At 36.7% G+C, this 23,903-nt stretch overlaps 1 protein-coding gene across 1 annotated transcript in view; it reads left to right on the forward strand.

The window, feature by feature from the left end:
- The window catches only part of LOC125237003 (B-cell receptor CD22-like), a 440,892-nt gene extending 425,203 nt beyond the window's left edge, over nucleotides 1–15,689 (forward strand). Inside the window, exons 16-21 of the mRNA XM_048143915.1 lie at nucleotides 511–694; nucleotides 5,439–5,567; nucleotides 8,942–9,031; nucleotides 9,708–10,105; nucleotides 13,037–13,262; nucleotides 13,645–15,689. Of these exons, the coding sequence (XP_047999872.1) occupies nucleotides 511–694; nucleotides 5,439–5,567; nucleotides 8,942–9,031; nucleotides 9,708–10,105; nucleotides 13,037–13,262; nucleotides 13,645–13,742 (1,125 nt within the window). The 3' untranslated portion in view covers nucleotides 13,743–15,689. The remainder of the gene's footprint in view (nucleotides 1–510; nucleotides 695–5,438; nucleotides 5,568–8,941; nucleotides 9,032–9,707; nucleotides 10,106–13,036; nucleotides 13,263–13,644) is intronic.
- Nucleotides 15,690–23,903: the final 8,214 nt, after the last annotated feature.

The following is a 23,903-nucleotide window of genomic DNA, read 5'->3' on the forward strand; positions in this document are numbered from 1 at the left end:
ACAGTATTGTGTCTGTTATGTTTGAATAGTTTGTTGACATTAACGAAGCGCTGGTGGCCTAGCGGTAAGAGCGTGCGACTTTTGATCCAGAGGTCGCGGGTTCGAACCCGGCTCGTACCAATGAGTTTTTCTGAAGTTATGTCATTTGATATTTGCCACTCGCTTTTCGGTGAAGGAAAACATCGTGAGGAAACCGGACTAATTCCAATAAGGCCTAGTTACCCTTCGGGTTGGAAGGTCAGATGGCAGTCGCTTTCGTAAAAACTAGTGCCCACGCCAAATCTTGGGATTAGTTGTCAAAGCGGACCCCAGGCTCCCATGAGCCGTGACAAATGCCGGGATAACGCAAGGAGGATGATTATGAGTTTGTTGACATTAACACACTATTCCAACATAACGGATGTGTCCCATCCCATCACAGACACATCAAGATTTTTTTGGATAATCTGCAACTCCCTGAATAATATTAGTTTCAAACATTTTTAACACAAATGTATTAATTTTTTTAAGGTATTCGACATGGGCACAGGCCTTCTCCTAGCCAACATAAGCAGTGATGAACCTGAGCTCTATGTGTCCGGTCTTTCCGCCAGCAACTCTCTCTCAGTGGCAGTGAGAGCGTATAATAGGAAAGGGGCCAGTGAGCCTCTGACATTGACGTCTACTCTGCTAAAATATCCTCAAAGACATACAGGTTGGTACGAAATCGTATTAGGTATAGTATAATCGTATCGGAAATGGGAAAAGTGTCAATTGAACACTTTAATTTAAACCTAAAGACTTTGCCAGCAACGCTCTCTCAGTCGCAGTGAGAGCGTATAATAGGAAAGGGGCCAGTGAGCCTCTGACTTTAACGTCTACTCTGCTAAAATATCCTCAAAGACATACAGGTTAGTACGAAATCGTATTAGGTATAGTATAATCGTATCGGAAATGGGAAAAGTGTCAATTGAACACTTTAATTTAAACCTAAAGACTTTGCCAGCAACGCTCTCTCAGTGGCAGTGAGAGCTTATAATTGAAAGGGGCCAGTGAGCCCCTGACATTGACGTCTGCTCTGCTAAAATATCCTCAAAGACATACAGGTTAGCACGACATCGTATTAGGTATAGTATAATCTTATAGGAAATGGGAAAAATGACAATTGAACACTTTAATTTAAACCTAGAGACTTTGCCAGCAACGCTCTCTCAGTGGCGGTGAGAGCTTATAATAGGAAAGGGGCCAGTGAGCCTCTGACTTTAACGTCTACTCTGCTAAAATATCCTTAAAGACATACAGGTTGGTACGAAATCGTATTAGGTATAGTATAATCGTATCGGAAATGGGAAAAGTGTCAATTGAACACTTTAATTTAAACCTAAAGACTTTGCCAGCAACGCTCTCTCAGTGGCAGTGAGAGCTTATAATGGAAAGGGGCCAGTGAGCCCTTGACATTGACGTCTGCTCTGCTAAAATATCCTCCAAGACATACATGTTAGCACGACATCGTATTAGGTATAGTATAATCTTATAGGAAATGGGAAAAATGTCAATTGAACACTTTAATTTAAACCTAGAGACTTTGCCAGCAAAGCTCTCTCAGTGGCGGTGAGAGCTTATAATAGGAAAGGGGCCAGTGAGCCTCTGACTTTAACGTCTACTCTGCTAAAATATCCTCAAAGACATACAGGTTAGTACGGAACCGTATTAGGTATAGTATAATCGTATCGGAAATGGAAAAAGTGTCAATTGAACACTTTAATTTAAACCTAAAGACTTTGCCAGCAACGCTCTCTCAGTGGCAGTGAGAGCTTATTATAATGGAAAGGGGCCAGTGAGCCCCTGACTTTAACATGTTCTCTGCTGGAATATTCAAAGACGTACAGGTTAGTTTTAAGTACTTGGAAAATCAATTACATCTATCTATATAGGATGTACATCAAACATACCTCTATCGGTATATCTTTATCAGCTTACAACAATGTAGTCACTATTCAAGCCAGATCATTAAAGTTAGTATGCCGGCCATATACTCTGTGAGTCAGTGAGTGAAAAACGTCCAAATATTAAAATTAGAGAGTTACTTTTCTTTTGACGTTGACTCCGCTGAAATATGTATCCCTTTCTATCAGTTTATAATAATGCAGTCGCTAGTGAGAACCTGTATGATGAAGTTGGCTTACCAGTAGCAGTACTAGTAGCAGTGAAAGCTTACAATAGAAAAGTCAAGAGTTTAGTATTAAATCATCTAATCTTCATCTTCTTTTTGCCTACAATCGCTAGGAATCGTTAGTCTAGTATTTTAAACTTTGTACTGTTAAATTATAAAAATAATATATTTTTCTCAAACATGCAATGAAATATTGTCTTTACGTTCCTTAAAATGGGCTGGGAAGTATCGCTTTTTGGGCGCAACAACTCGAGAGGACTGTAAAGGGATTTCATATTATTTTTCAGGCCTAGGCCTGCAAAGTAACTTTTTTTTATAAAATATTGTCCTTTAGAGCATTTTTTTTTATTTCATTGTATGTTTGAGAAAAGCACTATACATGCCTCAGCGTGAAAATGGATTCCCGGCCTCGTATCCCTATCCGGCCTCGCTCGCACGCTCGCTCGGCCGTATATTCCCACTTGGCCGGAAATCCTCATTTTCCCGGCCTCTGATGTAATGTACTATTATATTTTGGGTGAAATAATCCTACCAATTTTCCCTATCCGCATTAATCTCAAAATATATTATTTAGAGCCGAAATTTTAAATGAAATATGTGGGCACATTTAACCAAATTTCCGTTATCCTAGAATTTCTAGATTGATCCAGTGTAAACCAATATTCCTGGTACTCAGTGAGTTATTAATTTCACAAAGGATAGCCTCTGGTCAGTGCCGTCAATTTTCTGAAATGGAGTTACATTACCAATATCAATTACCATTAATTGAATGTAATGAGTGTTGAATTTCAGTATTGAAGTTTCATTTCTGACTGATTCCTTTAAGCGAGAATTTCCACAATATGTATTGTTACAGTACTAATAGATTTTCCAAGAGTAAGATTTAATTTGTAGGTAAAATAATAGGCTGCTTTCCTCCCAGTCAAATCAGTTTCTTTTTAAGAACTGTCAAAACGATTTGAATCGACTTGCTATTATGGAATTAATATGAAATCGAATTGAGTGACGTCACGGTCAACTGATTTACTTTATATATTTCTATCGGAAATATAAAATATAAATTGGAGTTAAAAATAACCTCTGTCCATGTTTTTCTTATAATTATCTCATGCTTTTTATTTCGTGCATGGTATTAAATATTTTATTTAATAAAAAGTCAAGTTGCCTAGTATATTAATACGAGTGCAGAAGAGGTAAATATGACACGAAAGGGGATAAATTGAAACACTATATATTGGTGTGTAAAGCGGACCCCAGGCTCCCATGAGCCGTGGCAAATGCCGGGATAACGCAAGGAGGATGATGATGATGACTATATTATATTGGTGTGTTTTAAATTTTAAATTGACTCGAATTACAGAATCCCTATTTGCACGACGTGTATCGTATGACGTGAAGTACAGGGGGCCATTTCTCAAAGCTGAATGTTACAAGTTAGAAACAGAAGTATATTACACAGAACAGACCCGAAAGCAGCGCGTGTTTTTCGCAGTAAAAAAATTGAAAAAGGGTATTTTGATGTCTTAAAGATGTCCACCTGTAGTGTGAAATGGTGTGGAAAGGTAACAAGAAGCTCAAATTTAAAAACAGACGTCATTACATTCCACATAAAAGTCATATTTATAATTTATTCAGAGCCGGCATAGGTCAACTTACATTGGCCACTTACGCGTCAGTAGAGGGACAGTCCCTTTCATCTGGCGCGACTGCCCGCCGTCCTTGAAACGGCCAATCACAGCGCGCTTAACACATTCCCCGCCCGCTCCTCGCACCCCTGGCACTGGTGACTCGTATCGCGAACAAAATATACAAGAATGCTACTCTATAGGAGGTTCTCTGTGCATATTAGACATTGACTACCACTTGTAAAGTGTAACTTGTAGCTTCGAGAAATGAGCCCCAGATAGCCCTCTGAACTTTCGATCTGACATGAAATGAATCACTTTGCGCACTACTGCTATCAAAAAGCACCATGTATACTGAAAATATACTATAAAATATGTTTTTATTCCATTCGGCGTCGAGACCCTTGGTCCGTGGGGCCATGGCGCTCTGAGTCTCTTCAAGGACTTATCGAAGAGACTAAGAGACGCCACCGGCGACCGAAGAGCTGGCAGCTTCCTCGCTCAGCGTATTAGCTTGACAATTCAGCGAGGAAATGCTGCCAGCGTCTTCGGTACTATGCCACAGGGGCCGTTTTTAGATTTACTTTAGTTTAATTTTAGTTTTATTTAGTTTAATTTAATTTTTATTTTATTTTAAGTTTAATTTTAGATTTAATAGTTAGTTTTATTGTAAGATAATTTTATGTCCCTAATGTTTTATTATGTTATATATTAAAGTATTAAATATACTTTGACAAAATAATAATAAGCAGTTGTAAATCATTTCTTTTTTGCTATAATAATTATGAGAACAAAGGTTAAAGGTCACGCGCATGACCCTTTTGTAATAACAAGGGTAATCACTAATTAGGTACCTCTCTTTACTGCCCACATATATCCTGTTAGTTACGACTGCGCATTGTCTATTCAATAATACCTATTAGAAAATTACCTATAGAAAATAATCAAAAACTTTCCAATATACTCTTACTGTAAGCATATCTCGGACACTGCGGATGAAATATATGAAAGAGGCGCGTTCCTAGCATACATTCTAAGCTCGTGTAGGTGAACGCGTATTATGCTTATATGAGTGAGATATGACAGGTTGACTGTTCGCGTTTTTGACAGGCGGTAACTGTGAGGTAACCGAGAGGGGGTGGGCGGCGCTTTCAGCGGTGAGCGGAAGTGTCCATAATGTACGATAGTACTCTTTATTATACTGTGCTGTAAGGTCTAAGTAGACGCTTGGAGCGGAGCATGCAGCGTCGAGTCAGAACACTTGTATGAGCTTCAATTGTTTGACATGCACGCCGCACGCCCCGCCACGCTGCACGCACAATATGAGCGTGCACTCAGACCTTACTTTCGATTTAGCGTTTAACCCTGGGTTAATGGCCCCAAATCTTTCTGGTATAATCTTAATCTAGTTAAAACTTAAAATTGAACTATGGGCTTTTGTTTCCTTTTTGCTAAAAACTCTCACTCTGACAAAAATAGAACTGTATGGAGCCTCATCATGAGAAAAGCAGTGGCGCAAAACTTGACCAACACATGATCTCGACCGCACTTACAAGAGCGCACAACTGAGAAGAAGAGTCTCTTTAGTCAAAAGTTAAAATATAATTATGGCCTTTTATCTATTTGCTAGTATTAAAACTGATATCTCCATTTTTCCACAGCCCAAGTCCCCGTGAAAGTGGAGCTGACGACCGTGCTGATAATCGTCCTGGTGTCTGTCGGTGTCATCGCCGCCATGACAGCCGTGTCAGCCACCGTCTTCTGCTGCAAGCACTGCAATAATAAAAACAGTAAGTTTGTATCCTACCAAGAGGCTAACATTACGAAAACACGAGTAGTGAAAGTCTGAATTCTGTCCGATACATTGATTTTGGTACTGTCGAAAGTATTACAATACAATACAATACAAATACTCTTTATTGCACACCTCAATACACGAAACAACATAGCAAGTATAAACAACAACTTAAGAGGTAAAACAAGAGGCGGCAGTTTTCAATGAAATTTAACTGCCTTCCATTAAACATGTAAAATCGGGTAACTGACGTAAAATTTTCGAAGATCGCTCGACATGTTTCTTTGACAATTTTACGCAAGTTACCCGATTTTACATGTTTAATATGTCAGTGTCTCAAGGTAGTTTTATTATTAAAATTGCCTTCGATTATTAAAAACTGAAATATACCATACACCAAAGAAAGATGACTACGTCCACTGGTAACTAACGTGCTCACCACTACACCACCCCGGCTGGCTGTCGTGGTACCCGTCAAAAATTCTCTGGTGCAGGCGCCTTTTTTTTTGTTGACCCAGGGGGAATCCCTTATGGATCCCACCGGCCCGGGAGAGCCAAGTGGGTATGTCCGACTCCCACGGACTAAACCCTCTGGGGTGTTCCGACGCTCGCCTTGGGCGGGGTTTAGGGAACACGTTTGCAGACCACCGTTGCCCCGCCAGCGTTGCCCTTGCGGGCCCGGCTCTTGTGGCTGGTCATGCAGCCTATGACCAACTCCAAGGGCGAGCAATGTGTGCTGCACTTATCTTAACTAATCTGGTCTACATTACGAGTACTATAGTCCATATTAATAAATAAAATTATTATACACTGAAACTTATTAATAGTAGTGGTGACAATACAGAGCCTTGTGAGACTCCAGAGATAATGACGATATTTACAAAACAGGTATTAACTATGACGGCTTATATTACTATATTTCATATCGAAAATATGTAATGTATATCTGCACATACCCTCGTCTAGTTTTTAAATGGATAACATATAAAAACCATACAACATACTCAATCAATTTCCTTTGCTATATCTAGATTAACTATCAAGGCCATGGCCATGACTCTCATTGGCTTACAAAAACATGATATATGATTTTTTGTGCTATAAATCGAGCCTTAATTTGTAAACTTAAATAACTGAAGCGCCAATATAACTCTGCCTTCTGCCGAAAAAATGTACTTGAATGTATCTAAATTTACTTCACTACCAGAGGTATGTGGGAGTGAGCTATTTTCATGACAGACATGTCAAATTATGTCAAATTAGGAAAAAAATAGCTCATCCCCGCCCACGTCTGCTTATTAAAAATATGTGAGCAAAACAGCAACCACAAGTCTTTAGTTCTCACAAAAGACATATGTTCATAGCAATCATCCGTTCATATATCCTCGTCTGTGTTCAATGTTTAAATGAAGTTTAAGCCTTGGAACTTTCTCCATGCGAAGTTATGTCTTTCAAGCACGGAAACTTTTTTTTTAGTTTATTTACAAAAACGGTACATGCCTCGGTATACAATTTTAAATTTTCGCCAAACTGTAACCAGTTTGTTGGCGAATGAAGCGCTCACTAAGCATAGCATTTACTTTTACTTGCACTTTCGGTCTAATCGCAAAAGATTTCGTTCGTCACATGCGTAGTTTTCGGCACTTGTTTGCTATAAAATACAGTCTAACCAAAAAGATTAGAAATTAAAGTGGCAACATTGTACTGTTATCCCTTTCAAATCAATATGTGTGAAAAAACGGGACGGCACTACGATGTTGACACTTTTTCATTTCTATTACTCTTTTTGCTCAGACTAAGCAACGCAAAGAGCCTTCTAATTTTGTATAATTCTTATACCCAATGTATTACTTTATTGCAAGTCATGTAGCATTTGAAGTCTTTTATGTATCTGAACATAATGGTATTACCTATTTCTTTGTCGCATAAAAGAAAAATTTAATACACAAAAGACTGACTTAATATTGTTCACGTTGTATTCGCAATTTTTTATAATTTTAACTTAGAAGCAGCCTTTTGTAATGTAATATCATATAGTATAAAAGGTGCAAATTAATTAAATATCTTTTATACTGTTATAAGTACTTATAAACAATTTCAAAGTGTTTTACCATCAATTTGCGCCTCTAGGCCACACCTCGGACACTGGCGATCAAATATATGAAAGAGGCGCATTCTTACGCACACAGTCTAAGCTCGTGTAGGTGAACGCGTGCCGTGCTTGCATGAGTGTCGACCGCAGCGGGTGCTCTCGGTTACCACATAATTACCGCCTGTCTAGAACGCGACCAGTCGACCTGTCTTATCTCACTCATACAAGCATGGAACGCGTTCACCTACACGAGCTTAGACTGTGTGCGTGGGAACGCGCCTCTTTCATATATTTGATCACCATTGTCCGAGGTGTGGCTGAAGTGAAGCCGAGTTTATAATTAGTTGAATCTTAAGTGTGGCCAGATTAATAAACTTTTGTTTTCTGTATATAAAACCTCACCTGTAGTCTCCAACTTTATAATTAACGGACCGGCTACAATAAGCACTCATTATTAACAACCATAAAACTTGGGATAACTCAATTATCTCTTAAAACTGAACCTTTAAAACTTCAACCTGTATCCACTTAGCGGGTCATAATAAAGGCTTTTACTTAAAGGTGCATTTATTCATTTTGAAATGGGTTAGTAGCAGTTGCTTAAACCGGCACCCGGTGGCCGATTCTAAAACGGCACTTTCAGCGGGGAGCGGGAGTGGCCATACTGTTGTACGATAGTACTTTTTATTATACTGTATCCAGGCCATTTACACTGATAAATAATCCCGAATACAACTGATAGTGGCTCTGAAAATTCCCTTTGATTCTGCATTAATAATTTATGATGAATGTATATGTATTATATTCTCAAAGCGACTGTAAAATTTCGCTTTAATACCCTGCGTCAATTATGTAATGGAAAATATGAAATACATACTAGCTATTGCCCGCGGCTTCTCTCGCGTTAGAAAGAGACAAAAAGTCGCCTATGTCAAGTACAAGTGTACAAGTTTCTAATGGGTCGGCAACGCGCACATGACACCCCTTGAGTTGCGGGCGTCCATAGGTTACGGTGACCGCTTTCCATCAGGCGGGCCGTATACCTGTTTGCCACCGACGTGGTATAAAAAAAAAACTCTCCATCCCTTCAACTATCTCCACTTAAAAAATCATTTTCGTCGCTCCGTTTTGCCTTGAAAGACGGACAAGCAGACACACATACTTGCCCATTTATAATATTAGTATGGATGATAAGATAGGTATCATGAAATAAAGCACAATACAATTTATGACAGTCACTATGCGAAAAATGAATTTACTTATCCCTTTCTTTTCAGATAAAAACGAGAAGGACAAGAGACAGCAGGATGAAACTTCCAACATGCCTTTGACAGGCACGAAAGAGTCTGATAGTGTTGACAGTTTGGGTATTGCTCTTAATTATTCATTGTACATACATACATACATACATACATACATACAATCACGCCTGTATCCCATAAAGGGGTAGGCAGAACACATGAAACTACTAAAGCTTCAGTGCCACTCTTGGCAAATAAGGGGTTGAAAGAAAACGAAACTGTGACATTGCAGTGACAGGTTGCCAGCCTCTCGCCTACGCCACAATTTAACCCATATCCCATAGTCGCCTTCTACGACACCCACGGGAAGAAAGGGGGTGGTGAAATTCTTAACCCGTCACCACACAGGCACCTGTTCTATAAATTTAATAATTCTTGAGTATTTCCACATTATATTTTATGAGGTTATACCTCAGTCACCGATAACCGCACACATCCTTTAGTTATATGCTCATATTAAATAAATGACCAACCAACACAATGTCAAGATCACACAACTGAAGTGTATGAAACGGACAATTTTTTGACACATTTTCGGAGTTGATCCCATACCTGTAAAAGTTGCGCCGCCAAACTGAAAAAAATACCTCATAGGTCTACGACTATCAATACTATCATGGTCTATATCAGACCTATCAGGTATTTATCAGCAGTCAATAGTGTTGAAAATTCCAGAATAGAGATAACATTATATATCTAAATTAAACTTCGTCAAAAATTTACAAACGCTTTCCTTTTTCAGATAAAAATCCGGACATTATACCTCTAGACGGCAAAATAAGCGACACCTGTTCAAACAAGTCTTCAACAACCGACTACAGCGCCATCCGGCCTTTAATCTCAAAGAACCCAGCAGAAAAATACGACTCAGTCCCACCCAACTGTGACAGATTCTACGATCATAACATAGACCCATGTAACCATTACATACAGATCCGTCCAATGGAGTACAGAGTACGGCCGACGTACCAGCCCAACCCTATGGCCAACCTTGGGCCCAGTATACAGAGTATTGGGCCTATGAGTAGTCTTGGAGTGCCGAATGTTGGGCCAAATGATTGCCATAGGCCGCCGTATGATAAGGTGTATGAAGATTGGCTGAAGTATAAGAATGCATTGCCGTTGAATACTAGTGGTTTGGTAAGTTATTAGGTTAATTTTTAGGTTATACAAAGTAAATAGCGGAGAAAGTATTTACCATTTTCCTTTCTGGATATAGACATAATATAAAACACAAAATATCAGTAGGTAGGTCCAGAATCAACAATGAAATTCATTCAAGAGTGCAAAAGCTAACTGTCATCAATTGTTGATTGATTGTACGTTGTACAAAATATCAGTAGGTAGGTCCAGAATCAACAATGAAATTTATTCAAGAGTGCAAAAGCTAACTGTCATCAATTGTTGATTGATTGTACGTTGTACAAAATATCAATAGGTAGGTCCAGAATCAACAATGAAATTCATTCAAGAGTGCAAAAGCTAACTGTCATCAATCGTTGATTGATTGTACGTTGTACAAAATATCAGTAGGTAGGTCCAGAATCAACAATAAAATTCATTCAAGAGTGCAAAAGCTAACTGTCATCAATTGTTGATTGATTGTACGTTGTACAAAATATCAATAGGTAGGTCCAGAATCAACAATGAAATTCATTCAAGAGTGCAAAAGCTAACTGTCATCAATTGTTGATTGATTGTACGTTGTACAAAATATCAGTAGGCAGGTCCAGAATCAGCAATGAAATTTATTCAAGATTGCAAAAGCTAACTGTCATCAATTTTTGATTGATTGTACGTTGTACAAAATATCAATAGGTAGGTCCAGAATCAACAATGAAATTCATTCAAGAGTGCAAAAGCTAACTGTCATGTGTGTTAAAAATCAAAAAATCTTATTAACTCTTGTGTATGTTGTGTGTGTTGAAAATCAAAAAATTATCTAAATAATTACCTAAAACTCAATATTTACCTACAAATACACGTCATTCAATCACGTCACGTCAGTGGACCCTTATTTTAAGCCCATAATATAAAATATTCCTTGGTTTAATTTTTTTTATTTACTTCAAAGGCTGCAAAAAATACTTGACAAACAAAATACCCTTGAAGATATTTTCTAAAATCAAAACAAATGACTTTCTCAGATTTTTTTCTGCCATTCCGTTTGTATTTTCTCGTTTATTCACACAAAAAACACAACGACGCATTCATGTTTGCAATTCCATTTTGTTCTTTGAAGAACTGGGTATTTTTAAAAAAGAACCTTAGCTTCAAACGGAAGGAAAATAGGTTTTTAGTTTAGACAAAGATTTTAAAATTCAATTGTATAGTAAGAATTTAAATAGTCTACTTTAAATTATAAATATAAAACTACTATTTATCAGTACCTAATAACTAAAATAAAGTCTAACTTGATGCCCGCGGTACTTTTATTCGATAGATGCAGCGTTGAATGCATACAATAACAGTGTATGTATGTCAATCAATCAATCAATGATTGCTTACCATAATGCTTACCGCGGCGTTGTCATTTTCCCTACATTTCTTTGATCGCTTGCGTTTGATCCTGCGCTGCGGTGATCACAAAAAATATTCACACGTTTTATGCCGCGTATTAATAGCATTAGTCCTTTTAACTGGTGAAAGTGATCAATTAATAATACAAATATGTATACACATAGGTACACAATTACACATACATACATACAATCACGCCTGTATCCCATAAAGGGGTAGGCAAAGCACATGATACTACTCAAGTTTCAGTGCCATTCTTGGCAAATAGGGGGTTGAAAAAAAACGAAACTGTGATACTGCAGTGACAAGTTGCCAGCCTCACGCCTAGGCCACAATAGGCTAGTTTCCTACTAGTCAAATCAGCTTCCTTTTAAGAACTGTCAAAACGATTTGCTAATATGGAATTACTATGAAATACTGAGGAGTGACGTCACAGTCAATTCATTTACTTTATATCTTTTTCCTTGATTTATTTAACAAAAATTATGTTTAAACATAACTACTGTCCATATTTTTCTTCTAATTATGTGGTGCTTTATTTCGTGCACTGCATAAAGTATTTTATTTTAAGTATAGGAAACTAGCTTATTTAACTCATATCTCACAGTCGACTTCTTTATACAACAATAAAAATATTTACTCGTATTTCCATATAAAACACTATTTTCCTTGTAAATTTTTAAACACTGCCATATTTTACTACAATCTGAAACAATCACGTATACTTACGTTAGTTCCTCTCAGTGCCATGTGTTGAGAGCGCTCCAATTTTCTCTAGACATTTTTCAAGACATGTCTCTTAATAAAATAAACTTTTTCAACGTTTCAACGTAAAAGTTTTCGCTGTATATTTTGTAAGTGCAAAATGCATAAAGCTTGGATTTTAACGCCTTTTCTGATGCACTTTTGAGGGGTAAATAAACGAGCGCTATCGTGTCGGTATCAAGGGTAGCGTTCTAGCGTTTTAACCAGCTTTTAGCTTCGCGCGGTATTTTTCAGTGTTTTTGCTTAAATATTTGTTTGGACACATAAGTTTTAACCCTTTTCTGGTGTGTAACAGACACTTTGACATATCTAATTCACATTAGGGTTACTTTAAAAGCAGGGTAATTTAATTTTATGTATATTTATTTTTCCATAGAGTAAAATGTTTACTTACTTATCATCTAAACTAAGCACTCCTCTCTATCTTATCAATAGTAGCTACGCCGAAGTGTAGGTACGTTAATCGTAAAGTATTATGAATATGACTGTAGTAAGTAATTCGTAGTAAATAATGGTTTACAAATGTATAATTTTTCGACGTCCAACTACTTTCGAAGTTTAGTGTGTAATGTATGTGTGCATTCAAGAAACAAATGAATACCTGATGCACATTAAGTAAACCCGTAAAGTCTACATAACACGATAAAAGCCAAAAAATGTAGAAAACTAAATCCACGACAATTTTTTTTCCAACCATTTGCTGCACAAATTGTGCGCCGGTCTTTGGCCACTTTATGATCTCACGAATCTCACGATTCTGTAACAAAATTCTCATTTTTCTTCCAGCTACCAGCCGAGCAGCTAATGCCTCCCGAGCTATACGCCACCCCTCCCCCCTCCCTCTACAGTAACCCGCGCCCTCTTCCCCTCCCGGAACTCGACCACCGGTATTTGGAGAGCGGCCGGTGCTCCAACTCGCCCCCGGTCCGGTTCAACACGGACAACAGCGTGTATTATAATAAGATGATGGAGAGGAGTACGAATACTCTCCCGCATTTGAAGAGAATAAATGGTAAGTCGATATTATAAAAAAAAATTAGAATTAAGTTGTGACGATATAAAAGAAAATAACAAATACTATTTTTTTTCCAATGTTGATCCCGAATAACAAAATTTCGTAAGAAACAAATAAAAAATGTTTTCAATAATAAATACAATTCTTCTAAATTTTTGTGAGCAAGAACGATTTTTTTATAAAAATCAAATGAAGATTCGTCGTGTAAACGTTATAAATATATGTACTTGTAAAGTTTGAATATAATAGCATCAAGTATTGTTTTAAATATTCACTTATTCACAGTGACAAAATGAAAGTCCCACGTTCACCACCACCCCGATATTTTCACTTAGTTTCCTACAAGGCTAATAGATATATTCTGTTTTACTTGTTACAGGTAACACAATGAATCAAAAGCCTGAACTCAAACAAAGTGCCGGTAAATCTACGGACACAAATTTAGAACCTGTCAAAATGGGCAGTCAAGAGTGCTAAAAAAATCGACATTAAAAAAGTGTTAAGTGTTGCCAGTGTGACATAATTATGTGGCCAGAACAGTGTCAGTGTTGCCAGACTAATGGCCATATTGTATAGTTAAAGTAAGAAATCAAGAATTTTAACAGTTTTATAAGTGTAGCTGTGTAATATTTTATGACAGTATTACAACAAAATGGTGTTTTATCGTGTTCATAAGTGTAATCTGGTTTTAATACGATAAAAATAACTTACAATAAAACTGCGGTCTAAAGTTTTTATTTTAAGATTATATGATATTAGTGACAAATGGGGTTACTTTGACATAGGGTTTGGTCAAATGTTTATAGCGGTAATGTTTATTCTTAGAGGTGTTGAATTAACATGCATATTTTATTGCATGGGATGTTTATAGGAACCCCGGTGAACAAAGTAACCCCAATTTATATATCAATGACACTATAACGTGTAGACAAAGTATGAATAAATAAAGAATGGTTGTATATTTGATTCATGAACATTTAAGCACTGTTTAATTGTACTTTTACGAAGTTTGTCAAATTATATTTTTATGATTTACCTACTACTGCAAAAAATGTATCTTTCACTACAATTAAATACTGATCAAGTAACGTTTCACTGCCTTAAAATTAATACTAGAAGCACGCTCATGAAAAACCTACAGGGCAAAATGTAGTTATTACATAAATGTATGTTGGTACTGGAAAACGATATAACCTACAAAATATCCAGGAATTATAAACACCCTAGTCCCTAAGTTTAAGCACAGGTACGAAGCTTGAACTTATATCTTGAAAAATATGGATTCATGGTAATTTAGTAGGTAACGTTAACGTATGTACACTTAGCATCAAAAGTAGCGGATTAAACAACACTACAGAAGTATCTATTAACTATTCTGCAACCGCTAAACAAAATGACATGTTTGTATACATGGAAAGAATAATTAAACTTTGACATTTCTGACCGCAAACTATACAGAATAATCCATATTTAGAAAAGTTTTTCAAGACTTCAGATGCTTTTAGTGCGTAGTTTCAACCGCTACTATTGATGCTCACTGTAGGTGATGATTTATGTACTATCGCATATTACTCATTGGTCAAGATTGAGTTCCAAGGGGTGTGTAAGACTGAGAAATATAATCTAATCTCAATACATAGATAGTATTATTGATTTACCAGATGTTTAAATTAATCATCAATATAAATTTGGAAGAAATCCCCATTTTGATTTAATTAAATAAGATTCATTGATTGACTTTAAAAATGTATATTTTGTTCTTTGAATTTAGTTTTGGTTATGATGATGATATTCATTAGCTGATTTGTCACTTCAAAATACTTTTCAATAGCAAATTAACACTGCCAACCAGGGTGGATACTGGTGGGATATTGTAAGATAAATCAAAATTTAAGTTTTGTCCCTATTCACCCCACTTATCCCTTTTCACCCCGATTAACAGGTTTTTGAAAATTGGTTTAAATATCTTATGTGAAAACCGTATCAACGATACTTAAAAAAATGTAAATAAAATATGTAAATAGGTACATATGTATAGGTTATACACGAGTATGTTATACGAAAAGTTGCCATATAGTTAAAGTTTTAGCAAATGTAAGAATTAAAATAAAATAGTATAAGTAATATAATATATGAGACGAGCTTTCTGTTATAAAACGATGTCTTAGTTTTATTTAATTTTGATTAATTGCGAATTGAATATGAGTAAGGTGAACAATTTTATTTTTTAATTTTGAACTGTTTTCTAAGGATGTTTTATTAAAAAGCTTGAAGCTTAGTAGCAGGATGAGAAATTATGAGCAAATAACTTAACCACATTTTTTTTTTAAACCCCTGACCGCGACATAGTAGACCGATTTTCATGAAACATGGTTAAGAACACTTCCGACTCACTCAGCTTTCAGACAAAAAAAAACTAAATCCAAATCGGTTCATCCGTTCGGGAGCTACGATGCCACAGACAGACACACACACAGACAGACAGACAGACAAACAGACAGACATACACACAGACAGACACGTCAAACTTATAACACCCCGTCGTTTTTGCGTCGGGGGTTAAAAAAAATTGTCTTTAATGTCTCTCTTCAGCATTTTATTCCTGTAATTAAGTTTCATAATGTAATTTTATAATTTCTAATTATTTCTCTATTTACTTTAAAGTTACATTTAAATTTAAAATCTATTTGATATTAACTTTGTATTAAATAATCTGAAATATTATTGTATTGTATTTACAAATTTCTTTGTAGCTTTTGGTCTGCGTAAAGCGATTTTCGCCCAACATTCTTGAATTTAAAGTAAGAAAACTGTTCAAAATTAAACTTATCCTTATCAAAATCACTTCTGAAGTGTAAAATTATTGAAAAATTATGTCTGAAGTCTAAATTGAAATTATGCGAACGTTGTTTAAAATATTTTTAAATTATTGCAGCTTATTCAAAGCGGTGTTGTTACATAACTTTAAACTCATTTTAAATATTTTATGTGATAATAAGATATTTAATTAGCATTAGGCTCTCTGACATGAAACAATTGTGACAGTATTTTCGTTTTGTATTTATTTTGCTGATATTAAACTAAATTTTAATATGACATAAAGTTTGTGTATTAAATTTATTGTAATAATATTGTATTTTTTTTATTAACTGTCTCTTGTTTAAATTACTTATTTTAATGACTACCTTAATTTATCATATTTTAATTTTATTATAACCTGACCAAATTGTAATACAAGCGCAAATCAAGTTCAAGGAAAGAAGAAAGTGAAAATAAATATGACGATTTTACAGACACCTTTTATAAAAGTGTGTTAACAAAACAATTATGTTTTGTCCTAATTGACAGATTAAAGTCGACGAGTAGAAAAACAATTACAAAACATAAGTATTTTATGTCACTAAGCTACATGGTTCAAATATTTCATTTTCGTATACAACTGTACACCTTGAGTACAGATACTTTACACAATAATAATTCACCAGCACAGCGAAACAAAACAGAAACTACACTGCGTTAAATTTACCTTGTTTACATTGCACAAATAGCGCCTCGAATGCTACAATTACAGTACAAGACGTTTTATGAGCATTGTTGCTCTGTGGAATGTATTCTAGTATATTTTATTTGAAAGAGCTTTTTGTTTTTAATTTCCGTTGTTTTGTAAAGTTATTAACTGCAGTCTGTACTACTCGGCGTACATCTTACATTTCATTTGTGAGCATTTCTTTTTTTTTGCCAATAATTTTTTTTTTATTGTTTTAGGGAATTTTAGGTCAATTGTACTCAGAATCCCGAGTACTTTCAATCTCACTGGGAGACAAAAAGTGTCCCAGAATTTCCATACATTTTTGTTACTTTCCTCTTTTTTTACCCCATACAACATGTACGGAAAATGGTAACAAAATAAGAAAAAATCGTATGGGACATTTTTTTTAACTACTAGGATTCTGAGGAGTAATTCTGAGTAGAAATAGCATTTTTTTTTTTCAAAAATATCACACTACATAAAAGTGGCAAAAAAAAAAGAAATGCTCTAGTATCAAAAGGTTTGTTAGGTTGGCTTCGACTCTGCGTACGCTTTTCAAAAGTTTAGAACACCATTGTTCCGTCAAAAAAATAAACAAAACATTTTTAACCAACTACTTATTTTGGCTCAATGATCCAAGTGAATCTTGGCCTCCGAAATGAAAGCACGCCACCTGTCTCGAGCCTCCTGCCAGTCGCTGACTTGAATCTGATGCTTAACCGCCTGCCGTCACTGTCCTCCCAGCAATACCTACGTCTACCTATTCCTACTAAAAAAAAAAAAAAAACCTGGGTCGACCCGCCGGACGGCCACCAGGCGATCGACCCAAGAACGCTCTCTTGACAGCCCGATCGTTTCCAATTCTAAGCAAGTAACAGAACCAGCGAAGTCTATAAGCTTTCGTTTCGCCGATGATATTAGGTTCGGCCACTAACTTCTCGATCTTGGAATTTTTCCGGATCCTGCAGGTGCCATCGTCTCTTTGAATAGGTCCAATCTTGACAAAAATCTTTCTCTTCGTTACCAGGAGTTAATTTTCTTCTTACAATGTTATGGACATTCTCACAGCCCTAAAAGAATAAGCCGTATAATTTTACTCAAGATTTTAGTTAAGTAAAAATTCGTATACATAGTACATACCTATACGACGTCGCGGGACGTAAGCGCCATCGACAATAAGGTCCCTTTACCCAGATAACGTCTCAATTATTTATTTTGGCATTGATAGCTACAATTTACAAAGTATCATTTGCTTGTAAACGACACATTTTTATATCGGGAAGTTTGTAAAATCGTCATAACTTTAGATTTTATATTGTAATTATGGTTTTAAAGTACTTATAGTTGATTCGCCTAATTCGTTTTAATTTTGTACTTTACTAAAGCGTATATCGTTTCACGATGTTCTTTTGAGGATAATAAATGTCAGTTTTTAACGTGTGTCTTTGTTTCTGTTTTGATAATAACCCTTAACATACCTTCATCATCAGCAACGAATAGTGTTCCTTACCTACATATTTTACTGGCCGCAAACAAGCATCCTGCCGACCTGCTCGTGAGCTGCCATTGCAGCCTATGGACGCTACAGCCTCCTTCGGCTATGGCAAACTTACTAGCAGAAACACAACATTGTCAAGTAGCTCATAATAGGCTAATTTCTTGTAAATAAAATATTTCATGCAGTGCACGAAATAAAGCACCACATAATTAGCAGAAAAATATAGACAGTAGTTATGTTTAAACATAATTTCTATTTAAAAAGTCAAAGAGAAAGATAAAAAGTTAATTAATTGACCGTCACGTCACTCCTCAGTATTTCATAGTAATTCCATGTTAGCAAATCGATTTGACAGTTCTTAAAAAGAAGCTGATTTGGAGGAAACTAGCCTACAGGTTGTCGTTGTGTGCGTGCGTGATAACCAGGGTGGCTAGCCGAATGGCACAATCGCTCACGAAACGCTCACGAAACGAAGCGCTAGTAGATATCTATCTCTATCGCGCTTGCGTATTGGCGCGACAGAGCCAGCGGCGTATCGCTTTCGTTTGGCGTCTGAGAAATGCCATTCGGCTACGGGGCCTGATGACACAACTCATTGGTCGTTCGCATGCACACAGCATGGAAATGATGCGCGTGTATTGCGCACTAGCCCAATAGGAGCATCCATCTACAAGTGTGTGTGTGTGTTCAAGAACATGCAACAGGTGTATTCAATACAAATCCCGGTGAGAGCATTTATTTGGTGATGAGCACAAATATTTTTTCCTGAGTCATAGATGTTTTCTATGTATATAAGTATGTATTTATCTATTTAAGTATTTATATCGTCGCTTAGCACCCATATCAGGGGCGGCTCACTCCGCGATTCTATCGCCGCGCTACAAGTACATGTCAGCGGCCGCGAGTTCGCGGCCCATTCATACGCGACGACCTTCGCGCGGCGCAATAAAATTCAATGTTGGCTGCCCGCGTGCGGTCCGTTTGTTAATGTAGGTAAGAATTTAGAATGGCGGCATTTTGTGAACATCAAAGGAGTGAGCCTTCTGTACTTGTACTATTATATATTCTGTGCCCATATAAGCTTTGCTTAGTTTGGATCTAAGTTGATCTGTAAGGTGTCCCCAATATTTACTTATTTATTTATCCTTTGGTTTATAACTAAAATATTGTCATTTTAACCACAGCCCTAGAGAAATCAAACTTATCTTTATTACAAAGATAATCAGACCTCTTACAAAGGACGCTTTGCAAAACGACAATTGCGTTTTTTAACCGAAAAACAGGAAAATCTTCCGAAAGACCACTTTATTAGCGCCCTTAGCTTCAGTGGTAATTCCGACAAGATAAGATAAGATAAGATAAAGCTAATAAAGCTACAGAATTAATGGAGGCTGATGCTTTTGTTGGCTTGGATTAGATTTGTGCTTAGAGAGTGATGGAAATTGTTTCAAGTGATGATTGAACCGATTATGAATTACCTAACCACAAATTTAAAATTTTGAAAAAACATGACTCCGACATAGTAGACCGATTTTCATGAAACATGGCTAAGAACACTCCCGACTAACTCAGCTTTCAGACAAACTAAATCGAAATCGGTTCATCCGTTCGGGAGCTACGATGCCACAGACAGACATACACACAGACAGACAGACAACTTATAACACCCCGTCGTTTTTGCGTCGAGGGTGAAAATAGCACATTACATCAGAGGCCGGGAAAATGAGGATTTCCGGCCAAGTGGGTATATACGGCCGAGCGAGCGTGCGAGCGAGGCCGGATAGGGATACGAGGCCGGGAATCCGTTTTCACGCCGAGGCATGTATAGTGCTTTTCTCAAACATACAATGAAATAAAAAAAAATGCTCTAAAGGACAATATTTTATAAAAAAAAACCGGCCAAGAGCGTGTCGGGCCACGCTCAGTGTAGGGTTCCGTAGTTTTCTCAAAAACTATTTAACCTATCAAGTTCAAAACAATTTTCCTAGAAAGTCTTTATAAAGTTCTACTTTTGTGATTTTTTTCATATTTTTTAAACGGATTCCCGGCTTTTCGGAATCCAAGGCTGATATAGAGAAGCTCAAGGAACAGTTTCAAAAAACACCTGCAGACCTGACCATCGATGAGCCCCGTAAACGCAGGCCCCGGATAGTCATCGTCGGCGTACCAACTGCACTGCCAGAACAAGAGGTTTTCAGTTGCATTTTCGAGCAAAATTTAGCCGATAAATTGCCGGATACCACCAGAGATAAGTTCCTAGCCTCTATTAAACTTAGCCATAAATCGGGGAAAAAAGATGCTGAGACCGTCAACTACGTCATCGAAGTTCCAAGCTTGATACGCAAAGCTCTAGTATCCCAAAGTCGAGTTTTCGTCAACTGGTCTTCCTGCCCTGTGAGAGATTTCACCATTGTCACCAGATGCTTCAAATGCCAGCAGTTTGGACACGCCGCGAAATCCTGTAAGCAGGCAGACAACACGTGCGGGTATTGCGGCGACTTGGGGCACTCGGACAACGAGTGCTCAAAAAAAGCGGAGCCCCCCCGATGTGCGTAATTAATTTATTTTTTAGTTGAATACCTATGCAATGCACATGATTTTATCAAATAATTTCCCTGTTTTAGTTTGTAAGTTATTTTTTCTGCCTGAGATACAGGATCTCCCTAGTTCAGGCACGGACATGGTGAAGCCTTTTTTGTGTTAATATAGTTTATGGCCTGTTTATAACTGCTATTTTTGGTACATGAATAAATGATTTTTATTTTATTTTATTTTTTTATATGGTTCAAAAGTTAGAGGGGGGGGGGGGGGGACGCACTTTTTTTTCCTTTAGGAGCGATTATTTCCGAAAATATTAATATTATCAAAAAACAATCTTAGTAAACCCTTATTCATTTTTAAATACCTATCCAACAATATATCACACGATGGGGTTGGAATAAAAAAAAAATCAGCCCCCACTTTACATGTAGGGGGGGTACCCTAATAAAACATTTTTTTCTATTTCTTATTTTTGCACTTTGTTGGCGTGATTCATATACATATTGGTACCAAATTTCAGCTTTCTAGTGCTTACGGTTACTGAGATTATTCGCGGACGGACGGACGGACGGACAGACAGACATGGCGAAACTATAAGGGTTCCTAGTTGACTACGGAACCCTAAAAAGTTACTTTGCAGGCCTAGGCCTAAAAAATAATATGAAATCCCTTTACAGTCCTCTCGAGTTGTTGCGCCCAAAAAGCGATACTTCCCAGCCCATTTTAAGGAACGTAAAGACAATATTTCATTGCATGTTTGAGAAAATGAGTTTTTTTAATTTTATAACGATAAGTACTCAAGGTTACACATTAGTATTTACGTCACGGAAAAAGTAAATAACCATTTGTGGACTATTAAATTTTTCATACATACATACATGATACATACAATCACGCCTGTATCCCATAAAGGGGTAGGCAGAGCACATGAACTACTCAAGTTTCAGTGCCACTCTTGACAAAAAGAGGTTGAAAGAAAACTAAAATTGTGACATTGCAGTGACAGGTTGTCAGCCTCTTGCCACGCCACAATTTTAACCCATATTCCACAGTCGGCTTCTACGACACCCACGGGAAGAAAGGGGGTGGTGAAATTCTAAACCCGGCACCACACGGGCAATTTTCAATGTAAATTCGCTCAAATTGTATGAGAATCTTTTAAATTGTAGGTATAACAGTATTTTCATACAATTGACGACCCACAGTACAAGCTTTGCTTGGTTGGGGGCTGGTTTGATCTGTGTGTTTCCGTCCGTCAATATTTATTTATTTTATTTGCAATATTTAAAAGCACTAAGTGTGACTTACGACACTTGCAACGTTTTTGCCACCGCACGCTGTCAATTTTTGAGTGAAAAAAATAACCTCAGAGTGACTTTGCCCTATTCAAATCACTTCTAAATTAACTTCTAATAAGAATTCCTACAACCCTACATACATTTTCGGAACACTTTTTAACGTGCGAGCGGGTATCGAGGTAGTAAAACTTTGACCGCGTTCTTACTTTGTAATTCACTGTTATGGCGCTGAGTCACACTGTCGTCTGTCGTCTGTTCGTATTTTATGTTGCTTGCAAAGTAAGGAAAGGCCTTAACACGTTCGCTGCGGTTCCGGGCCAATAGGCCTTATACGAAGTATGGGTAATTGCGAGTTAAATGCCTCAGCGAAGGTGTTTAAAGGAATTGAAACGTTACTCCTAAAATGTTGTCGGCAACGGTAGACCTTAGCTTATGTATATACATAAACTCACGCCTCTGTCCCAAAGGGGATAGGCAGAGCACATGTCACTGCCTATATTCCAGTACCACTTTCAGCGAGTTATGGTTTGAAAGAAAATGAAACTCCGTTATTTCTGCCAGCGTATTATGCTTCCAATTCTATCACTTATCCACGTGGATAAGAAATCTGTCACTTTCACACTGACATACTTGCCAAAGCATGACTGATATTTTAACCACATGGATAAATGATAAAATTGTAAGCATAATACGCCGGCAGCCGGTAGGCAGTAGTAAGTATTTATACCTATAATTTGGGTTGCAAATAGAAATATATAAATAGAAAAAAAACCAATGTTTTTTTCAGAATGATGAAAAAAAAAACATGAAAAAAAACCGAGCCCCATTGTTTTTTTTTCTAAATATGGTTTTTTTCCAGATGAAAAAATCATTCGACAATAACGTTTTCAATAAACATTCAGAATACAAACGTTTATTCGGGAAAACCCTATGCGGCGTACGGCGTGAAAGGCGATGGTGTTGCCAAAAGTAAATAGTGATAACTACAGATGTCGTAAATGTTACTTTTATAAGACCACAAATTAAAGTTATTTGATTAAATTCGTTTAATAGCTAACATTAAGTCAAAAAAATCGTATAAAAGTATTAACTGCTTTGCAAATTTTGAGATTTCGTACTTTAGAAAAAAAAAAATACTCCAGAAAAAAAAACTGTTTTTTTTTTCACGGATTTTATTCATGTGTTTTTTTTTTTCAAACCAGAAGAAACCGTTTTTTTACGACCCTAGGCAAATAATAGACAAGTTTATTACATTACCAATAGTTACTTTATAGTTTAATACATAACCAATCCGTTATCTGTCAAAAGTTATCATTAAAATAAATCCAATATAAATGAGGCTGTTATTTTATAATTGTAAAAAGTGTTCTTACAATTCCGGTGAAATCCTCGCTATAAACGGAGCAGTGATAACTTTGCTTTATTTATACTTAAATCCTTGCAAGACGTCAAGTGGAGATAAAATAACAGGTTCAAGTAACAGGTATTTATGCGGGTAAAAAATACTAGCAAATATTTGCTTCGCGTATGTAGTACTTTTTCTAGCCTTCCTTTTTGTAAGTTCTCTTTTATTTTATCCATGGTCCAAACCAGTCTCGTTCCAAGGCCGTTCCTACCACCTCCGCTTTTATTTAGGTATTAGGACCTAGATTCTCGGACATAAGGTACAGTTACAGTGGCAAATCTCGACTGGGGGACAATTGTAACTAATCCATTTTTTCCATTATTACACTATGATGATTCCGACACTTAATTTTTTAATCGGATTATTT

Source organism: Leguminivora glycinivorella, chromosome 20 (genome assembly GCF_023078275.1).
Source record: "Leguminivora glycinivorella isolate SPB_JAAS2020 chromosome 20, LegGlyc_1.1, whole genome shotgun sequence".
Taxonomy (NCBI): Eukaryota; Metazoa; Arthropoda; class Insecta; order Lepidoptera; family Tortricidae; genus Leguminivora; species Leguminivora glycinivorella.